Below are 20,508 nucleotides of genomic sequence, written 5' to 3' on the forward strand. Positions count from 1 at the left end.
TATCCCAAGAGGTTGGATATAGTTCTCTGTGTTATACAGCAGGACCCCACTGCCCATCCATTCTAAATGTAATAGTTTTCACCTGTTAACCCCAAACTCCCAGTCTATCTCATTCCTTCTCCTCTCCCCCCTGGTAGTCATAAGTCTGTTCTCCATGTCTTTGAGTCTGTTTCTGTTCTGTAGATAGGTTCATTTGTGCCATTTTTTTTTTTTTTTTTTTTTGAAAATGGAGGTTCCCAGGGTAGGGGTTGAATCAGAGCTACCTACAGCTGCCGGCCTTTGCCACAGCAATGCCAGATCCGAGCCACGTCTGCCACCTACACCACAGCTCATGACAATGCCAGATCCTTAACCCACTGAGCATGGCCAGGGATCGAACCTGCAACCTCATGGTTCCTAGTCAGATTCGTTTCTGCTGCACCACGATGGGAACTCCCATTTGTGCCATATTTTGAATTTCACATATACATGGTATCATATAGTATTTGTCTTTGTCTAACTTACTTCACTTAGTATGTGATCTCTAGTTGCATCGTGTTGCTGCAAGTGGCATTATTTACTTCTTTATGGCTGAGTAATATTCCATTATATATATGTACCACATCATTTTAATCCATTCAGCTGTTGATGAACATTTAGGTTGTCTCCATGTCCTGGCTATTGTGAATAGTGCTACAATGAACATAGGGGTGCATCTATCTTTTTCAATGAAAACTTTGTCTGGATATATGTCCAGGAGTGGGATTGCTGGATCATATAGTAGTTTTATATTTAGTTTTCTGAGGAACCTCCATGCTGTTTTCCACAGTGGTTGTGGCAACTTACATTCTTACCAACAGTGTAGGAGGGTTCCTTTTTTTCCACACGCTCTCCAGCATGTGTTATTTGTAAATGTTTTAATGATAGTGTTGGGCTGCACCCCTCAGGCCTACAAGGCCCTGTGCTTGCTTAGGTTCAAGACTGAAAAAAAGAGCCCAGGGTCAGCAACAGAGGTATCAATGGTTTAACGGATGGGGGAACTTACACATCTGAAGTAAAGTCCTGGAGTGACATCCCATCATGTGTGGCCAATGGTGGTCAGAACATGGCAGCAGTCCTAGCTCCCAGGAGGAAGGAGATTCTGCCAGTTATGGGGGAATTACACCAGGTTGGCTCATTAGTTACCAGGGAGACCAGCAGAGGAACATGACTTCACCACCCCTTTTTATAAGGTATCACTTACTGGGACCTGGGGCAAGTTATGTAGGAAGGTCAGTCATATGCATAGAGGGAAGAGATGGCAGGCGCTGGTTGAGCAGGGCATGTACAGAGAGCAAGAGACCAGCCAACTTGTGTAGAACAGTCATACAGATGGCCATTCTGATTGGTATGAGGGGGTATCTCATTGTAATTTTGATTTTCATTTCTCTAATAATTAGCAACATTGAGCATCTTCTCACATGCCTACTGGCCGTCTGTGTTTGCTTTTTGGAGAAATGCCTATTTAGGTCTTCTGCCCATTTTTCAATTGGGCTGTTTGGTTTTTGGGGTTGAGCTGTACGAGCTATTTGTATATTTTGGAAATTAAGCCCTTGAAGGCTGCAATATTTGTAAATATTTTCTCCCATTCTTTTTTTTTCTTTCCTTTTTTTTTTTAATGGTTTCTTATGCTGTGCAAAAGCTTGTATTTTATTTATTTATTTACCTATCTATTTATTTATTTTTGTCTGTTGTCTTTTTAGGGTTACACCTGCAGCATATGGAGGTTCCCAGGCTAGGGGTCTAATCAGACCTATGGCTGCCAGCCTATACCACAGCTCACCACAATGCCAGATCCTTAACCCACTGAGTGAGGCCAGGGATCAAACCCCCAACCTCATGGTTCCTAGTCAGATTCATTTCCACTATGCCACAATGGGAGCTGCTATTTATTTATTTATTTGGCTTTTCTTTTCAGGCCACACTCAGGGCATATGGAGGTTTCCAGGCTAGGGGTCGAATTGGAGCTATAGCTGCCGGCCGATGCCAGAGCCACAGCAATGTGGGATCTGAGCCGTGTCTGTGACCTACACCACAGCTTATGGCAACATGGGTTCTAAACCTACTGAGTGAGGACAGGGATCAAACCTGCATCCTCATGGATGCTAGTCAGGTTCGTTAACAGCTGAGCAAGAATAAGAATTCCAAAAGCTTATATGTTTGATTACGTCCCTTTTTTAAAATTTTTGTTTTTATTTATATTGTCTTTGGAGACTGACCTAAGAAAACATTGGTATGATTTAGGTCAGAGAATGTTTTGCCTATGATCTCCTCGAGGAGTTTTCCCTTTAGTTTTTTTAAAGTCAGGTTTATTAAGGCATAACTTATGTAGAGCCAAATATACTCCTATTAGTATATGTTCTACAAATTTGACAGACACATTTATTCATGTAACAACTATTAAGATCAGTTTCATCAACTTCCTCAAATTCCCTTGAGTTCTCCTTACCCCAGATCCTGGGAAACCACTGATCTGTTTGTTTTCCTTAAATAGTGGCGCCTTATTTTTTAATTTAATTTAAAAAAATTGTACAATTTTTAACTTATTTTTCATTTATAGTTATTACAAAATCTTGGCTATGTTCCCCATGTTGCACAATATGTCCTTGAGCCTACTTTACAACCAACAGTACCTCCCACTCTCTCCTATTCCTGTATTAAACTCTCCCCTCTTCCAGTAACCATTAGTTTTCTCTCTATATCTGAGTCTGCTTCATTTCTGTTTTATTTACTTTTGTTGTATCTTTTTAGATTCCATGTATAAATGATATCATACTGTATTTATCTTACTCTGATTTATTTCACATAGTATAGTGCCCACCAAGTCCACCCACGTCACTGTAAATGGCAAAATTTTTTTTTTTATGGCTGAGTAGAATTCCATTGTATATACATACCTCATCTTTTTTTATCCATTCATCTGTTGATGGATTCTTAGGTTGCTTCTATAACTTAGCAATTATAAAAAATTTTGGATGAATACTGGGGTACATGTGTCTTTTTGAATAAGTGTTTTTGTTTTTTGAATATATACCCAGGAGTAGAACAATCAGGAGAAACAAATCGTAGTTTTTTGAGAAATCTCCACACTGTTTTCCACAGTGGCTGCACCAATTTACATTCCCACCAACAATATATGAAGGTTTCCTTTTTTCCACATCCTTGCCAACATCTGCTATTTGTGTTCTTTTTAATGACAGCCTCTCTGACAGGTGTGAGATGATATCTCATTGTGGTTTTGATTTGCCTTTCCCTGATGATTAACAATGGTGAGCATCTTTTCATTTGCCTGTTGGAAAAATGTCTATTCAGCTCTCTACTAAAATTTGAGTTGCTTGTTTTTATGACGTTGGGTTGTATGAAATATTTATATATGTTGGATATTAATACCTTATCAGTCATATCATTTGTAAATATTTTCTCCCATTCAGTAGACTGTCTTTTCATTTTGCCAATGGTTATCTTTGCTCTGAAAAAAAGATTTAATTAGGTTCCACTTATTTATTTGTTTTTATTTCCTTATCTGTAGGAGATGGATCAAAAATATTGCTGTGATTTACAGAAGGAGTTTTCTGCCTATGTTTGCCTCTAAGAGTTATATATTATACTGTCTTACGTTTAGGTCTCTAATCCATTTTGAGTTTATTTTTGTATATGGTGTTAAGGAATGCTCTAATTTCATTCATTTACATATAACTGTCTAGTTTTCCCAGCACCACTTATTGAAGAGACTATTCTCCAATGTATATTCTTGCCTCCTTTGTAATAGATTAACTGACCATAAATGCATGGGTTTATTTCTGGGTGTTCTATCCTGATCCATTGATCCATGTGTGTCTGTTTTTGTGCCAGACCCATACTGTTTGATTACTGCATCTGTATTGTATAGCCTGAAGTCAGGGAACATGATTTCTCCAGCTCTGTTCTTTCTCAAGATTGTTTTAGCCATTTAGGGTTTTTTGTGTTTCAATATAGATCTTAAAATTATTTGTGCCGGCTTTGTGAAAAATGCCATTAGTATTTCGATAGGGTGTGCACTGAATTTGTAGACTGCCTTAAGTAGTGTGGTCATTTTAACAACATTGATTTTTCCAACCCAAGAGCAGGGTATATCTTTTTATCTATTTGTGTCATCTCTGATTTCTTTCATCAGTGTCCTAAAGTTTTTGCAGTACAGATTCCTTAGATAGATTTGTTTCTAGGTATTTTAAATTCTTTCTGATGATGGTAACTGAGATTGTTTAATTTCCCTTTCTGATACTTCATTGTTTGTGTATAGATATGCAACAGATTTCTGTAAATCAATTTTGTATCCTGCCAATTTACTGAATTGATGAGTATTTTTCTGGTGGCATCTTTATGATTTTCTATATATAGTACATGTCATCTGCACTCAGGGACAATTTCACTTCTTCTTTTCCAATTTGGGTTTTTTTTACTTCTTTAATTTCTCGGACTGTTGTGGCTAGGACTTCCAAAACTATGTTGAATAAAAGTGGTGGAAGTAGGTGTTCTTATTTTTGATTTTGGACGAAAGCTTTCAGCTTTTCACCACTGAGTATGATGTTAGCTGTGGGTTTGTCATATATGGCCTTTATTATGTTGAGGTATGTTCCTTCTACGTTTGCTTTCTGGATTTTTTTTTAATCATAAATGGATGTTGAATTTTATCTAGCGCTTTTCCCCATATCTATGGAGATGATCATATAGTTTTTATTCTTTAATCTGTAACTGTGGTATATCACATAGATTAATTTGCAGATATTGAAAAAAATCCTTGCATCTTTGGGATGTATTGTTGAGTTTGGTTTGCTAGTATTTTGTTGAAGATTTTTGCATCTATGTTCATTAGTGATACTGGCCTGTAGTTTTCTTTTCTTTTTTTTTTTTTGTAGTATCTGTCTGATTTTGGCATCAGGGTGATTCTGGCCTCATAGAATGAATTCAGGAGTGTTCCTTCCTCTACAATTTTTCAGAATAGTTTGAGAAGAACAGGTGTTAATTCTTCTCTAAATGTTTAGAAGAACTTACCTGTGAAGATATCTGCTCCTGGACTATTTCTGCCCTGACCTTTATGCTTTCTTTTCTTCTACTAACTTTGGGTTTTGTTTGCTCTTTTATCTAGTTGCTTTAGGTATAAGTTTAAGTTATTTATTTTAGATTTTTCTTGTTTCCTGAAGTAAGCTTTTATCATTATAATCTTCCTTCACAGAACTGCTTTTGCTGCATTCCCTAAGTTTTGAATTGCTGTGTTTTCATTTCCATTTGTCTCTAGGTATTTTCTGATTTCCTATTTAATTTCTTCAGTGATGCATTGGTTGTTTAATAGCACATTGTTCAGCCTCCACATATCTGTGGGTTTTTTTTTTTTTGCAGTTTTTTTTTTCTTTTTATTATTTCTAGTCTCATAGCATTGTGGATAGAAAAGATGCTTGATATGATTTCAGTTTTCTTAAATTCACTGAGGCTTGTTTTGTGTCCTACCATGTGGTCCATCTGGGGGAATGTTCTACACGCACTTGAAAAAAAATGTGTATTATGGTGCTTTCAGATGGAATGCTCTGTGTTTATCAGGTAAGTCCATTTGGTCTAATGTGTTATAGAAGATATAACAACTGTAAATATATAGGCACTCAGCACAGGAACACCTAAATATATAAGGCAAATATTAACAGAGAAATCAACAGTAACACAATACTAGTAGTGGACTTTAACGCCACAGTTACTCATATCAATGGACAGTTCATCCAAACAGAAAATCACTAAAGAAACACAGGCCTTAAAAACACATTGACTTTTTTTTAGACTTTATTTTTTAGAGCAGTTTTAGGGACACAGCAAAACTGAGAGGAAATAACAGCGATATCCATTATATAGTCCCCAGCCCCCCTCAACATGTGTAGCCCACTCCCACCATAATCCACATTCCTCACTAGAGTGGTACATTTATTATAATATATGAACCTACACTGACACATTATAAGGACCAGCAGTCCATAGTTTCCACTAGAGTACATTCTTTTTGTTTTATATTCTCTTGGTTTGGATGAATATATATATTTATCATTATAGTATAATATAGAATATTTTTACTGCTCTAAAATTCCTCTGTGCATCCCCTATTCATCCTACTCCTGGTAACCCCTGGTAACCACTGATCCTCTTACTGTCTCTGTAGTTTTGCCTCTCCCAGATTTTCATATAGTCAGAATCATACAGCCCTTTGTGACTGTCAGTAATAAGCATTTACGGTTCACCCCTGTTTTCATGATTTCATAGCTTATTTATTCTTAGTGCTGAATTATATTCCATTTTCTGTATGTACCACAGTTTATTCATCCATTCACTCACTGGACATCTTGGTTGTTTCCAAATTTTTGCAATTATGAATAAAGCTGCTATAAACATCTGTGTGCAGGTTTCTATGTAAATACACACTTTCAACTCCTTTGGGGAAATACTAAAGAATATGATTGTTGGATCATATGGCATTAATATGTTAAGTTTTATAGAAAACTTTGTCTTCCAAAATGGTTGTGTCATTCTGCATTCCCACTGGGAATGAATGAGAGTCCCTTTTGTTTCTTGTCAATATCTGGTACTGTCAATTTTCCAGATATTGACCATTCTAGTAAGGGTGTAGTGACATTTCATTTTTGTTTAATTTGCATTCACCTAATAATATATGATGTGAACATCTTTTCATAGCTTACTTGCCATCTTCATCTATATATCTTCTTTAGTGAGGCATCTGTTAAGGTCTCTAGCTTATCTTTAGATTTTTTTTTTTTCTTACTGTTAAGTTTTAAGTATTCTTTATATATTTTAGACAACAGTCCTTTAAAATAAGTGTGATTTGCAAATATTTTCCCTTGGCCTATGACTACTCTTATTATTCTCTTGACATTGTCTTTTACAGGGCAGAAGTTTTTAACTGTAATGAAGTCCAGTTTATCAATTATTTCTTTCATAGATCATACCTTTGGTGTTATATCTAATAAGCCTCTGTGATAATCAAAGTCATCTAGGTTTTCTCCTATGTTATCTTCTAGGAGTTTTATAGTTTTGTGTTTTACTTGTAGGTCTATGATACAGTGTAAGTTAGTTTTTTGAAGGGTGCAATGTTTTTATCTAGATATTTTTCTTTTTCTTTTTTTGGTAAATGGATGTTCAGTTCTAGAGCCAACTACTGAAAAGATGATTTTGTCCCACTGTACTGCCTTTGCTCCCTTCTCAAAGATCAGCTGATTATATTGGAGTCTATCTCTTTCTCTAAATTCTGTTTCATTGATCTGTCTATTCTTCAAACACTATTATACCATCTTGATTACTGTAGCTTTATGGTAAGTCTTGAAGTCAGGGAGTGTCATTTCTCTAACTTTGTTCTTCTCCTTCAATATTGTATTGGATATTCTGGGTCTTTTACCTCTTCATGTAAACTTGAATCATTTTTTAAATATCCCCCAAATAACTTAGTGGAATTCTGATTGAGACTACATTAAATTAAATTAAATATGGACCAAGTTCAGAATAACATAAATCTTGGGCATATTGATTCTTTCTATCCATGAACATGGACTATCTCTCCATTTATGTGGCCCTTCTTTGACTTAATTCATCAGAGTACCGTAGTTTTCCTCATATAGATCTTATACGTATACGCTGTTAGATTTATACCTCAGTATTTCATGTTTTGAGATGCTATGAAAAATTGTGTTTAATTCTACTGTTTATTGCTGGTATACAGGAAATAATATTTTTGCCTTCATGTTCATGAGAGATTGGTCTGTTGTTTTCTTATTTTGTAATGTACTGCTATAGGATTTGTAGTGATGTCTCCTTCTTCAGTTCTCATATCAGTAATTTGTTCTCTTTATTTTTTCCTTTAGTTAGCTTTGCCAAAGACTTATTAATTTTATTGATTTTTTTCATAGAACTAGCTTTTGGTTTCATTAATTTTCTCGACTGACTTCCTGTTTTCAGTGACTTCTCAAATTCTTCTTATTTTTCTTCTGCTTACTTTGGAATTAATTTTCTCTTTTCTAGTTTCCTAATGTGGAAATATAGAGTAGTGATTTTAGATTTTTCTTCTTTTTAATAGATATGAATTCAATGCTAAAATTTCTCTCTAAGCTCAGCTTTCACTGCATTCCACAAACTTTTTTAAAAAATTTCATTTAGTTCTAAATATTTTAAAATAGTTGCTGTTATTTCTTCATTGACCCACATGATACTTAGAAGTGTTGTTTAATCTCCATGTATTTTAAGAATTTCCAGTTATTTTTGTGTTATTGATTGCTAGTCTAATTCTATTGCAGTGTGTGTGCAGATATAATTTTTATTCTTTTTGAATTTGTTAAGGTATAAGTTTTGGCCTAGAATGTGTTTTGTTTTGATTTGGAGCAGAGAAAGATTTACTGCATGGCCAAACAAGGTTGGATAGCTCATGCTCAAAAGACTCAAATCCTGAATGACTTCTATCCTGAGAGCTTGAGAAGAATTCTACTGTTTTTGGAGGAAGTAATCTATAGATGTCTATTATATCCAGTCAATTTATAGTATTATGGAGTTCAACTATGTCCTTACTGATTTTCTGGTTGCTGATTCCGTCCATTTCTGATGAGGGGGTTGGAGACTCCAACACCAGATCCGAGTCATGTCTGTGACCTACACCAAGCTCATGGCAATGCCAGATCCTTAACCCACTCAGTGAGGCAAGGGATTGAACCCACATCCTCATGGATACTAGTCAGGTTCAGTACTGCTGAGCCACAACAGGAACTCCCTCTTTCAATTTTAAAGGGTAATTTCACAGTGTAGAGAATTCCAAGTTAGTTTTTTTGTTTGTTTGTTTTTTTTATTCAACATTTCATTTTTCTCTTTTTTTTCTTTTTCTTTCAACATTTTAAATATTTAACTCCACTCTCTCTTTCCTTTCATGGTTTTTGAGGAATAATCAGATATAATTCTTATTTTTCTTCCTCTACAGGTAAGGTGTTAGTTACTTTCCCTCTAGCTTATTTTATGATTCTTCTTTATCTCTGCTTTTCTGTAGTTTGAAAATAATATGGTTAGCTTAAGGGTTTTTTGTTGTTGTTGTTGTTGTTGTTGTTTTGCATTTATTGGGGAAATTCTCAGTCATTACTGTTTCAAATATTCTTTCTTTCTCTCTTCCCCTTCTGGCACTCCTATCATGTGTATGTTACACCTTCTGGAGTTGTCCCACAGTTCTTGGATAGTGCCATTTTTTTTTTTTTCAGTTTTTGTTCTCCTTGCTTTTCAGTTGTTGAGGTTTCTATTGAGATACCCTCAAGCCTAAAGATTCTTTCCTCAATTGCTTGCAGTCTACTAAAAAGCCTGGCAGAAGCATTCTTCATTTCTGTTACAGTGTTTTTTGATCTCAAGTATTTTTTTTGGGTCTTAGGATTTCAATCTCTCTTACACTGCCCATCTCTTCTTGCATGGCATCTACTTATCCATTAGAGCTCTTGACATATTAATCATATTTGTTTTCAATTCTCAGTCTGGCAATTCCAGCCTCCCTACCATGTCTGATACTTTGCCAATTATAGTTCAGATTTCCCTACCCAGGTTGTGAATGTGGTTTCTGTTGTGAGTCTCTGCTTTGGCAAGCTGTGACTCACTGTATTTGCTGTCTCTCCAGTATGGGGGGTAGTAATCTGCCCTGTATCCTTACCTCTCTTATGGAGCCTGGAAGTCTTGTTGATTTTTCAGGTTTTTTTGTTTGTTTGTTTGTTTTTGCTTTTTAAGGCCACACCTGAGGCACATGGAGGTTCCCAGGAGAGGGGTCAACGGAACTGTAGCTGCTGGCCTACACCACAGCCACAGCAATGCAGGATCTGAGCTGTGTCTGCGACCTATACCACAGCTCACGGCAATGCTAGATCCTTAACCCACTGAGCAAGGCCAGGGATAGAACCTGTGTCCTCACGATGCTAGTCAGATTTTTTAACCACTGAGACACGCCAGGAACTCCTTTTTCAGCCTTTTATTTGTGGTTAGGCTGCAGTGGTGATTTCTAGGCTCCTTACATAAAGACTAAGAAACTGAAAGTTTCCCATTACTTTTAACCTATTGGTGCCTTCATACTTAAAGTGAATTTTTTGAAGGCAGCTTATAGGTATGGTGTGCTTTTTTATACAACCTGAAATATATATGTCTCTTAATGGAGGTGCTTAGAATATTTACATTAATGTGATTACTGATATGGTTAAATTTAAACCTCTGATCTTACTAATTATTTTCTATTTGTCTCATATTTTCTGTGTTCTTCCTTTCCCCATTTTCTGCCTTTCTTTGGGATTGAGTATATTTTTATTATTCCATTGATATCCTTCATTGGTTTCTTTGCTGTAATTCTTGTTGTTGTTGTTATTTTAGTGTTTGCTTTAGAGTTTATAGTATATACATGTTTAATTTATCACAATCTACCTTCAAGAGATATACTATTTCACATAAAAGAACCTTACAATATTATACCCCTATTTCTTTCTTCTTGACCTTCATGCTATTTCTATTATATGTTTTACTTTTACATACATTATAATAAGTTCATTATTTTTGTCGAATCAATTCTTTTATATAGATGTAGAGATATAGAGATAATATAAGAAAAATATGGAGTTCTTGTCATGGCACAGCGGAAACAAATCTGACTAGGAACCATGAGGTAGCAGGCTCGATCCCTGGCCTCCATCAGTGCATTAAGGATCTGGCATTGCCATGAGCTGTGATATAGGTCACAGACATGGCTCAGATCCAGTGTTGCTGTGGCTGTGGCACAGGCCGACAGCTACAGCTCTAATTTGAGCCCTTGCATGGGAGCCTCCATATGCTGTGGGTGTGGCCCTAAAAAGCTAAAAAAAAAAAGAAAAAGAAAAATATCATATCTACCTATACAGTTATCATTTTCAGTGCTCTTCATTCCTTTGTGTAAATTCCTATTTCTTTCTAGTACCATTTCCTTCTATTGAAACAAGTTCATTTAATAGTTCTTATATTGCTGATTTACAGGTAATGAATTCTTAGTTTTCTGAAAAAAATGTATAATTGGCCTTTGATTTTGAGAAATACTTTTGCTGAATATAGTATGATAATACAAAGTGTAAGAGAGGAGAAATATGATTTATAAGCCCAAAGTGAGAAATACACTTTTTTAGTTTCAATAATTGATTATGACTATCAGCTCAGCAGAAGGGAACAATGTAATGCAAGTGCCGGAAAGTTCAGACTTATGTGTTATCAGAAATAAATATTCTAGAATAAGAAAGGAAATCATCTTTCTCTAATATGGAATCACAACTAGGATGCTATATTTGTAGATGCTTCAGGAGGAAACTGGATAACAAAAGAGAAAGTTGGTCATATAAGAAATGACTAAAGAAACTGGGGATTCCTATACCCAGAGAAGAAAAAATTAGCATTAATATGATACTGAACTTCAAATATATACTTAAAAGAAGAAATATTAGATTTTCTTTATGGAGAGGTAAACTATTATAATGGATAGGTACTAGTGAGTCAATTCTGGTTTAATGTTAGAAAAATTTTATATTAATTAGATGTCTAAAAATGGAATTGGTTTTTAATATTCATACCTATCTATGTATAAAATATTTCACAACACAAATTAAGAGTTAAAGATTAGATAAGATAATGTATGTAAAATGCCTGACACATGGAAACATGTAAGGAAAAGGAGGGGGAAAGCTGGTTATAATACTTTTCTATTTAATAACTTTTTTGAATGCCTGTATCATCCTGGGCTTTTAAAATCCCCCCAAACACTGAAATTATAACAGGAAAACAACATGAGAGGTGGAAAGAGTAGAAATATAAGACTTGAAAAGCCAAGGTTTTAATATAACACTGAACATACAACTACCCACCCACTCTTAAAGAACTCAGATAATTTTTAACTTTCAATATTTTATCTTTAAAATAAGGAAAAACAGGGAGTTTCCATTGTGGCTCAGTGGTTAATGAACCCAACTAGTAACCATAAAGGTTGCAGGTTTGATCCCTGGTCTCGCTCAGTGGGTTAAGGATCTGGCGTTGCCGTGAGCTGTGCTGCAGGTTGCAGATGCAGCTCGGATCCTGCATTACTGTGGCTATGGCATAGGCTAGCAGCTACAGCTCTGATTCAATCCCTAGCCTGGCAATCTCCATATGCCTGGGATGTGGCCCTAAAAAGACAAAAGAGAAAAAAATAAATAAAATAAAATAAGGAAAAACAACAGGGTAGGTAGGTGGTTAGTAAAATAGTCTCTAAAGTGCCTTTCAGGATATAAATTTCAGATATTACTTGAAAAGTAATGTTCTACCATCTAATCTTATTCTATATATTTAATGATCCATGAAAATATCAGTTTATGTCAGACATTAGGTTTTGATGTTCATGATAGCCACAGACATAAAGCCACAATTTACTCTTTACACACAGGTTAGCATACTTTGTACCTTATGACCCTACCATCCTGGTCTCAGCTGATGCCGACTTAGGGCAATCATGTGTTAGATTGCATTATGTAATAGTTCTGGCTACCAGGGAGCCTTATACAAAATATAATTAGATTCTCTCCTAAGAAATTTGATATAAGACATTAAACAGACAAGTACAGCAAAAGGACGAGGAGGTGAGTTTAGCCAAGTTTTCATTTAGCCATGTCTTACAACAAAATAAGCAGCTGAAAAGCACATTCTGTACTTGACCAGTCAGTCCTCAGAATAACCCAGTCTGAAAAAAATTCCAATTTTTCATGAAGCCCGGCCGTGTGTTTGCTGGGACTGTCCCTTTCCTCCTTATTTCCTGGTGTAGCCTCACAACAAACCCCACTTACTAAGATAACCTGAACCTATTGATGCTCACTACAACCTCAAGACTGATGGGTAATAACTACTGGAAGAGTGCTAACGACTACTCCCAACCTTTGACTTCTAATATATGGAATCTTAACAGACTATTCTTCATCTATTTGAAAGGTATTTTTTGGTCCTCACTACTACAGAGTAACATTTGCCAAATGGATTCCCAAAATCATTATTTTTAAAATTCTTTTGAGATAGTTAAATTTTAAATGAAGAAATCACAAAATTATTTAAGAATAGGGACAACAGTGTATTATGGAAATTATTGTCTCAAGAGGTACGAAGCCAGGATTCTAATTTCCATTGTAATTCTTGTAATATGATCTTTTTTTGGTCTTTTTTTCCTTTTCTTTTTAGGGCCGCACCTGTGGTGTGTGGAGGTTCCCAGGCTAGGGGTCCAATTGGAGCTATAGCTATGCCAAAGCCACAGCAATGCCAGAGCCACAGCAATGCCAGATCCGAGCCGCGTCTGCGACCACACCACAGATCATGGCAACGCGGGATCCTCAACCCACTGAGTGAGGCCAGGGATTGAATGACGACCTCATGGTTCCTAGTTGGATTCGTTTCTGCTGCACCACGACAGGAACTCCCATGATCTTTGAGAAGACTGGGCCTAAGAGAGCTAAGCCTAAGGTCGCACCCTTAAAATTAGAAAAATAATATATTACCTGTCCGAAGTTCTTTCTTGAGGTATTTTCCACCTCTGAAGGCAAAAACTCTGATTAAGTAAACAAAATTCCATTCTAATCCCTTTCTTATTTCTTTCCTATGGCAAGGAGGCAGCATGGACTATAAATATAGGGCACATACCCTAAGAAGATGTGGGAAAAAAGGGAACTCTTCTATACTGTTGGTGGGAATGTTAGTTGGTGCAGCCACTTTATAAAATAGTATGGATGTTCCTCAGAAAACTAAGGAATAGAATTGCCATATGATCCAGCAACCCCACTCTTAGACATGGTTCCAGACAAAACTATAATTCAAAATGATACATGCACCCCTATGTTCACAGCAGCACTATTCGCAACAGCCAAGACATGTCCATTGACAGATTAATGCATAAAGAAGGTGTGAGACATATATATAATGGAATACGACTCAGCCATCAAAATCAATGAAATAATGCCATTTACAGCAACATGGATGCAACTAGAGATTATCACATTAGGTGAAGTAAATCAGAAAGAGAAAGACAATGACCATATATCATCACCTATATGTAGAATGTAAAATACGACACAAACAAGCCTATCTACTAAACACACAGACTTTCAGACAAGGAGAACAGACTTGGGTGGGGTGGGGGAAGGATGGAATGGGAGGTTGGGTTTAGCAGATATATGCTATTGTACATGGACGGGTTAACAACAAGGTCCTGCTGTATAGCACAGACAACTATATTCGATGTCCTATGAAATCACAATGGAAAAGAATATTAAAAAAGTGTATATATGTGTAACTGAGTCACTTTGCTGTACAGCAGAAATTAGCACAACACTGTAAATCAACTACACTTCGATAAAAAAAGCACATAATCCAAAAAATTTGGAACGAGAAACAGACAGTAGTCTTATACCCTAACCACAGCTATGTATAACATACTCTTATTTTATAAAATCCTGATCATAAAGTCTTTAAAGATAAGTAAACAGCTTGACAATGGTCGGAACTAAATGTCATTAATGAGTGTATAAAAATAATTCGTTCTTTTCAATTTGTGCAAAAGTTGAATAGTTTTTCTTTTTAAATAAACCTAAACACAACACAATAAAATTGCATTGTGAAACAAAAGAATGTTGAAAGTGTTTCAGTCCTTTATGCTATGACTTTTATCTGAAAAGGAATTTCTCTCCTGCAGTGTTTCCTGCTCACTAGATAATATTACTAAAATTTTACTCAGATGACATTTAAATGCTACTTCCCCCTTACTATTTTTATCCCATTTCAAAACAATTTCTCTTAAATCTCATCAAATTTACTTTAAAAGCTCACCCAGATATGGAATGCCAAAAAAAGATTTTGAGAAAAATGATCTTTTGTCAATATCATGAGAAGTATTTCTCCTACACATTGAGCTCAAGAATAAAACTAAATGCAAATTGTCCCCACAAAGTCATGCTGTTTCCAATTACTTAAGATAAATACATACCTCTGCTTCCATGTGATAAGCATTCTCTACTCTTTTAAAATCCTTTGTCACAGTTACATTCTCTGACTGAAACAGAAAGTACAACAGCATGATTACTATAAATGCAATTACTTTAAAACATAAAGTAGAAATCTGAACTACTTAAATCAGAATGACAAATATGCAGAAAGAACTGCCTTGCCTGATATTTTAAAACTTTCCTAAAAGTAACATAAGAGAAATTCAGAAACCTACAAGTATTTGCAGAAATTTCATCATAATTAGCTCTCCTTTTGTGGTAATTTTTATACTAGCTAGTACTAAAAGTGTGAACTTAGGGTGGTATATACATGTGTATGTGTGTATGAAGAATTTCTTGTACATAAAGCATTCTGCATGTTGTAGGAGGTTTTTTTTTTTTTTTTTTTTTGATCTTTTTAGGGCCACAGTGGAGGCATATGGAGGTTCCCAGGCTAAGGATCAAATCAGAATCAGAGCTGTAGCTATTGGCCTACAGCCAAAGCAACACCAGATCCAAGCTGTGTCTGCCACCTACACATCTCATGGCAACGCTGGATTCTTAACCCACTGAGGCCAGGGATTGAACCTGTGTCCTAATGGATACTAGTCAGATTCGTTTCCGCCGAGCCCCTATGCGAACCCCTGCTGTAGGAGTTTTTAAAATGTTTAATTTACAAATAACAACACAAATTGACTGAATACCTATAATATGCAACTTTGGGCAAGTTATTCAATTTTTTGGCTTAGTTTCTTTCCACATTTACAAAATTAGGTTACACTACTTGTAATTGTTCTGAGGGTTTAATGAGAAGTTGTAAATAAAGTACTTGACCCAGAAGGCACTCAGCAAATGTAGATGCTATACTACTATGACATAAATATTTCCTGAAATGCTGGACCTGAATCGGTCTGTTCCTAGAAAAGTAATATTTTGATTCTGTGTAAATACAGGGTACTAATTCCAGAAAAAAAAAAAAAAAAAAAAGGTTAATTTCTTTACTTTTCAAGAGAGTTTTAAAATTTAGTGAAATGAACTCTTGACCTACTCCCATCCTTGTGGACAAAGAGAACTTATATTTTATAAATTTTTATATCTTCAAAATATATGCTAAATAAAGATTATTATGCCCAAGAATGATTTAATTATAAGTTATTTTGCAAGGTACTTAGTTATACCTGAATTTGAAGATATAAACTCATTTCAAGCTGTTTATATGATCTGGAAAATTCTAAAAAGCTTTAACTTGAAAATGTGAACTTAAGTTCCAATTATAGCTCTGATGTCTGTCACTATACAATGAAAACATTAATTAATTTTTATGATAAAGGTAGAATCTGCTCATTGTAGAAAAAGTGGAATACAGATAAATACTGCAAAACATGAAACTTTTCTGTCATTTAATATTCTTTTATGACATGTAAACATATCTTCTATTTTCTTAGTTTTTTTTTTTTACTTTTTTCCCCATTTCACTTGATTAATACATGTAAAACTTCTGACTGAAAAATTACTAGAGAATTAATTTTAGGAAGGGTAGCTGAAAATAAAGTACCTTTTACTGTTGCATTTAATAGTGCTATTGTTTTTATAAAAATAATATCCCCTAGTTAAGGAAAACCTAATACTAAAGAACAAAGAATAAAGTAGTAATGTCTCCAAATCCTTTACTGTTAATATTTCAGTAAACATTTTATTAAATCATCTATCAATGCATATGGAGATCTTTTTATGTGTTTACCTGCCATCTGTATACATGCTTTGGTGAGGTGCATGTTCAGATATTTTGTGCTTTTTATTTATTTTTTGTCTTTTTAGGGCCGCATCCACAGCGTATGGAGGTTCCTAGGCTAGGGATCGAATGGATGCTGGAGCCACCAGCCTACACCACAGCCACAGCAACACCAGATCCAAGACATGTCTGCAACCTACACCATAGTTCACGGCAACACCAGATCCTTAAGCCACTGAGTGAGGCCAGGGATTGAACCTGTGTCCTCATGGATAGTAGTCAGTTTCGTTTCTGCTGAGCCACAATGGGAACTCCCATTTTGTACTTTTTAATTGAACTACATGTTTTCTTATTATTGAACTGAGTTATCTGTATATTCTTGATTCAAGTCCCTTTTCAGATATATAACTTACAAATATTTTCACACAATCTGTGGGAAGTCTTTTTTTTTTTTTTTTTAAGACTTAACTTTTTCATTGCAGTTTCAGGTTCACAGCAAAATTAAAGCGGAAAGTACAGAGATCTCCCATATGCCCCCTGCCCCTATAAATGCACAGCCTGCACCATTATCAACAATCCCCATCAGAGTGACACACTGGTTAGTTACCACAACTGATGGACCTACACTGACACATCATGACCACCCAAAGTCCATAGTTTACATTGGGTTCACTCTTGGTGTTGTATATCCTGTGTGTTTGTACAAATGACATGTGTTTACCACTGCCGTAGCACATAGATTCTTTTGATCACCCTAAAAATCCTCTTGCTCTGCCTCTTTATTCCTCCCCTTCTCTCAACTCCTGATTTTCATTAATGTCTTTATACGGTTTGCCTTTTCCAGAATGTCATATATTTGAAACATTACCATATGTAGCCTTTTCAGATTGGCTTCTTTCAATCAGTAACATTCATTTAAGTTTCTTCTATGTTTTTTCATGGCTTGATAGCTCATTTCATTTTGGCACTGAATAACATTCCATTGTCAGTTTGTTTATCCGTTTATCTTCTGAAGGACATCTTGGTTGCTTCCAAATTTTGGCAATTGGATTGTCCTTTCAGTTTTTTCATTTCTTTTTCAAAGCAAAAGTTTTTAATTTTGATAAAATCCAATTTATATTTTTGTTTGTTCTTTCATGGATTGTGCTTTATGTAATGTATCTACAAAGTTATTTTCAAATCCAAGGTCAGATTTTCTCTTTTACTTTCTTCTTTTTTTATGTTTTACATTTAGGTATATCATCCATTTTGAATGAACTTTTGTATAAAGTGTGAAAGTATGAGTTGAGGTTCACTTTTTACACATGGACATTCAATGGTTTCAGCACCATTTGTTGGAAAGACTCTCCTATCTCTACTGAACTACATTTATACCCTTAGTGTTCTTCTACCTGAGAAAGAACAAATTCTTACGAGTGGTAAAATACTTACATAGTTTATTCGAGTAATTCTTTTTTTGTTTTTTTTTTAAGGGCTGCACCTGAGGCACATGCAGGTTCCCAGACTAGGGGTCCAATTGGAGCTACAGCTGCTGGCCTATACACAGCTCATGGCAGCAACATCAGATCTGAGCCGTGTCTGTAACCTACACCACAGCTCATGGGCAACACCAGATTCTTAACCCACTGAGAGAGGCCAGGGATTGAACCTACAACCTCATAGTTCCTAGTCAGATTCGTTTCCACTGAGCCATGATGGGAACTCCTACCCTGGTGCTTCTTAAAGCAACTGTGTATAGTTTGAAAGCAATATATGTAAGACAGTTATCTTATTTATAAATGTAGTCATATATTTGATAAACATTGGAATTACAAATAATATTACAGGGAATGAGGAAATAAAAATTGCCTCATAGCAATCAGACTGAGAAGTACTAAGCAGAATATAAAACAATTTTCAAGAAGACATAGAACCAAAATTTCTAACAGAAACTAACTGAACTGCAATAGCGAAAGTGATTAGCACTCTTTTTCTGCTTGACTGCTGCCTTCAGAAAGCCAATTCTAGCTCCACTTTAATCCTCCTGTTTTCCTATGAAAAAATGGAATAGAATAACCAATCATCAAACTGCCCCTACTTCACTGATCCTTCCTTACACAATAGGTCCCTGTTGGCCAACCATTCCATATACCACAGTATGCATATGCCAATCCCAAATCCCAATATATATTTGTTGAGTAAGTGAATAGTTGACTGAATATGTGAAAAAAATCCAATGTCTCAAAAGAAAGACAGTTAAGCAGAGGAAGTAAGTAAATGTAGTTCCAGAGCAGTGGTATCAAGATGGCAGAGGAATAAGATGTGGTGATCACCTTCTCCCACAAACACATCAAAACAAAAACAAAAGCAAAAACAAAACCATGTGCATATGCAGAACGATTTACACTGAACATCTACTGAATGCTGGCAGAAGACCTAAATCTTCCACATAACTGGGTAGAACAAAAGGGAAAAAAAAATAGAGAGCAATAGAGAAAAAAGAAAGGAATCAGGATGGGACTAGCATTCCTGAGAGGGAGCTGTGAAAGAGGAAAGGCACCTGCAGCCTGGGAAGACAACTAACTGACAGGAAGATCAGCAGAGACAGAGGAGCCTCAAAGCCTTGGAGAAAAGCACAGCGGCAGACTGAGGAGGGAAAAGCAGAGATGGAGTCACACAGATCATCAGTACCACCTCCCTGGACACCACAGCCTGAGGGGCTAGGGATTGGTGTGCTACAGGCCAAGGAGCAGAACACCATAGGCGAGGGAACCTGGAAGAAGGTCTGGGCCTGCAGGAGAAGCAAGGTGCCATTGTTGGGGAGGGTGAGAGGAGGAGGTGCAGACCGACATAGGAATCTCTCTCCCTGTGCATGTTCAGACTCTCAGAGGGCGGGGGCGCCTCTGGCACTTGTGTGGGCTATAGGTGACAGCACACCTCTTGTGCAGGCTACAGCCAGCTGTGGGCCCTGACAGCCTCTTGGTTCCCTTGGCTGTGGCACTCTGCACCTCTTGTTAGGGCTAAGGGCAGTGGGAGGCTAAGCAGGATGGGGTGCTTCTTGCGTGATCTACAGGTGGTGGGGACAAACAATAGCAGTCATCTCGGAAACCATCTTCTACCACTAGGGGTCTGTAAAGGGGCTCCACCTTTGGCCCCAAAAAGTTGGCAAAAAAGAAGGCACTGCAACTGACCACCACCCATCGTTACTCTCACTCCCCTAGGAACACACCCGCCCTGCTGCTGCCACTGTCAAACATTCTGGGCAGCCCCCACACATGCCCGATCACTGTCACTTCCCAGGACCCTGCAACTAGAAGCAACCTGTGCAGCACCTCCTGCATGGGGTAAGCATGATGGAGTTCATTGTGTGTGGTCTACAGGTGGCAGGGGCAAACTACTGCAATTATCTCTGACTCTGGAGGTGAGTGTGGCCAACTACCACCAGGGATTGGTGAACAGGCACCACTTACATCCCCAGTCACCTTAGAAGTTACCACAGAGAAAGGCGCTGTGACCAAACATCAACCATTGTTGCTCTCACTCCCTTGGCTCTCAACACACACCCTGCTGCAGCCACTGCCAAATGTTCCAGGCACTGCCTAAATCTTCCTGAGGCTCATTACCACTTCCCACTGCCCTGTGACTAGGAGTAGACTGGGCCATCTTCCTGTAGGTCCTTGCAGTAGGTCTTTATAGTATAAAGAGCCCAGCAACCAGGCACTGACTACTAGCCCTGCCCAT

At 36.7% G+C, this 20,508-nt stretch overlaps 1 protein-coding gene across 1 annotated transcript in view; it reads right to left on the bottom strand.

Moving 5' to 3' along the window:
* Window positions 1-20,508, bottom strand: part of IRAK1BP1 (interleukin 1 receptor associated kinase 1 binding protein 1) — a 38,907-nt gene that overhangs the window by 12,425 nt on the left and 5,974 nt on the right. The window contains exon 2 of the mRNA XM_003353300.5: window positions 15,059-15,124. Coding sequence (XP_003353348.1) covers window positions 15,059-15,124 — 66 coding nt within the window. The remainder of the gene's footprint in view (window positions 1-15,058; window positions 15,125-20,508) is intronic.

The sequence above is a fragment of the Sus scrofa genome, chromosome 1 (genome assembly GCF_054392235.1).
Source record: "Sus scrofa isolate SSC_HxYL_T2T_F1_AM1 chromosome 1, Sscrofa_HxYL_maternal_Yorkshire_Landrace_v2.0, whole genome shotgun sequence".
Classification (NCBI taxonomy): Eukaryota; Metazoa; Chordata; class Mammalia; order Artiodactyla; family Suidae; genus Sus; species Sus scrofa.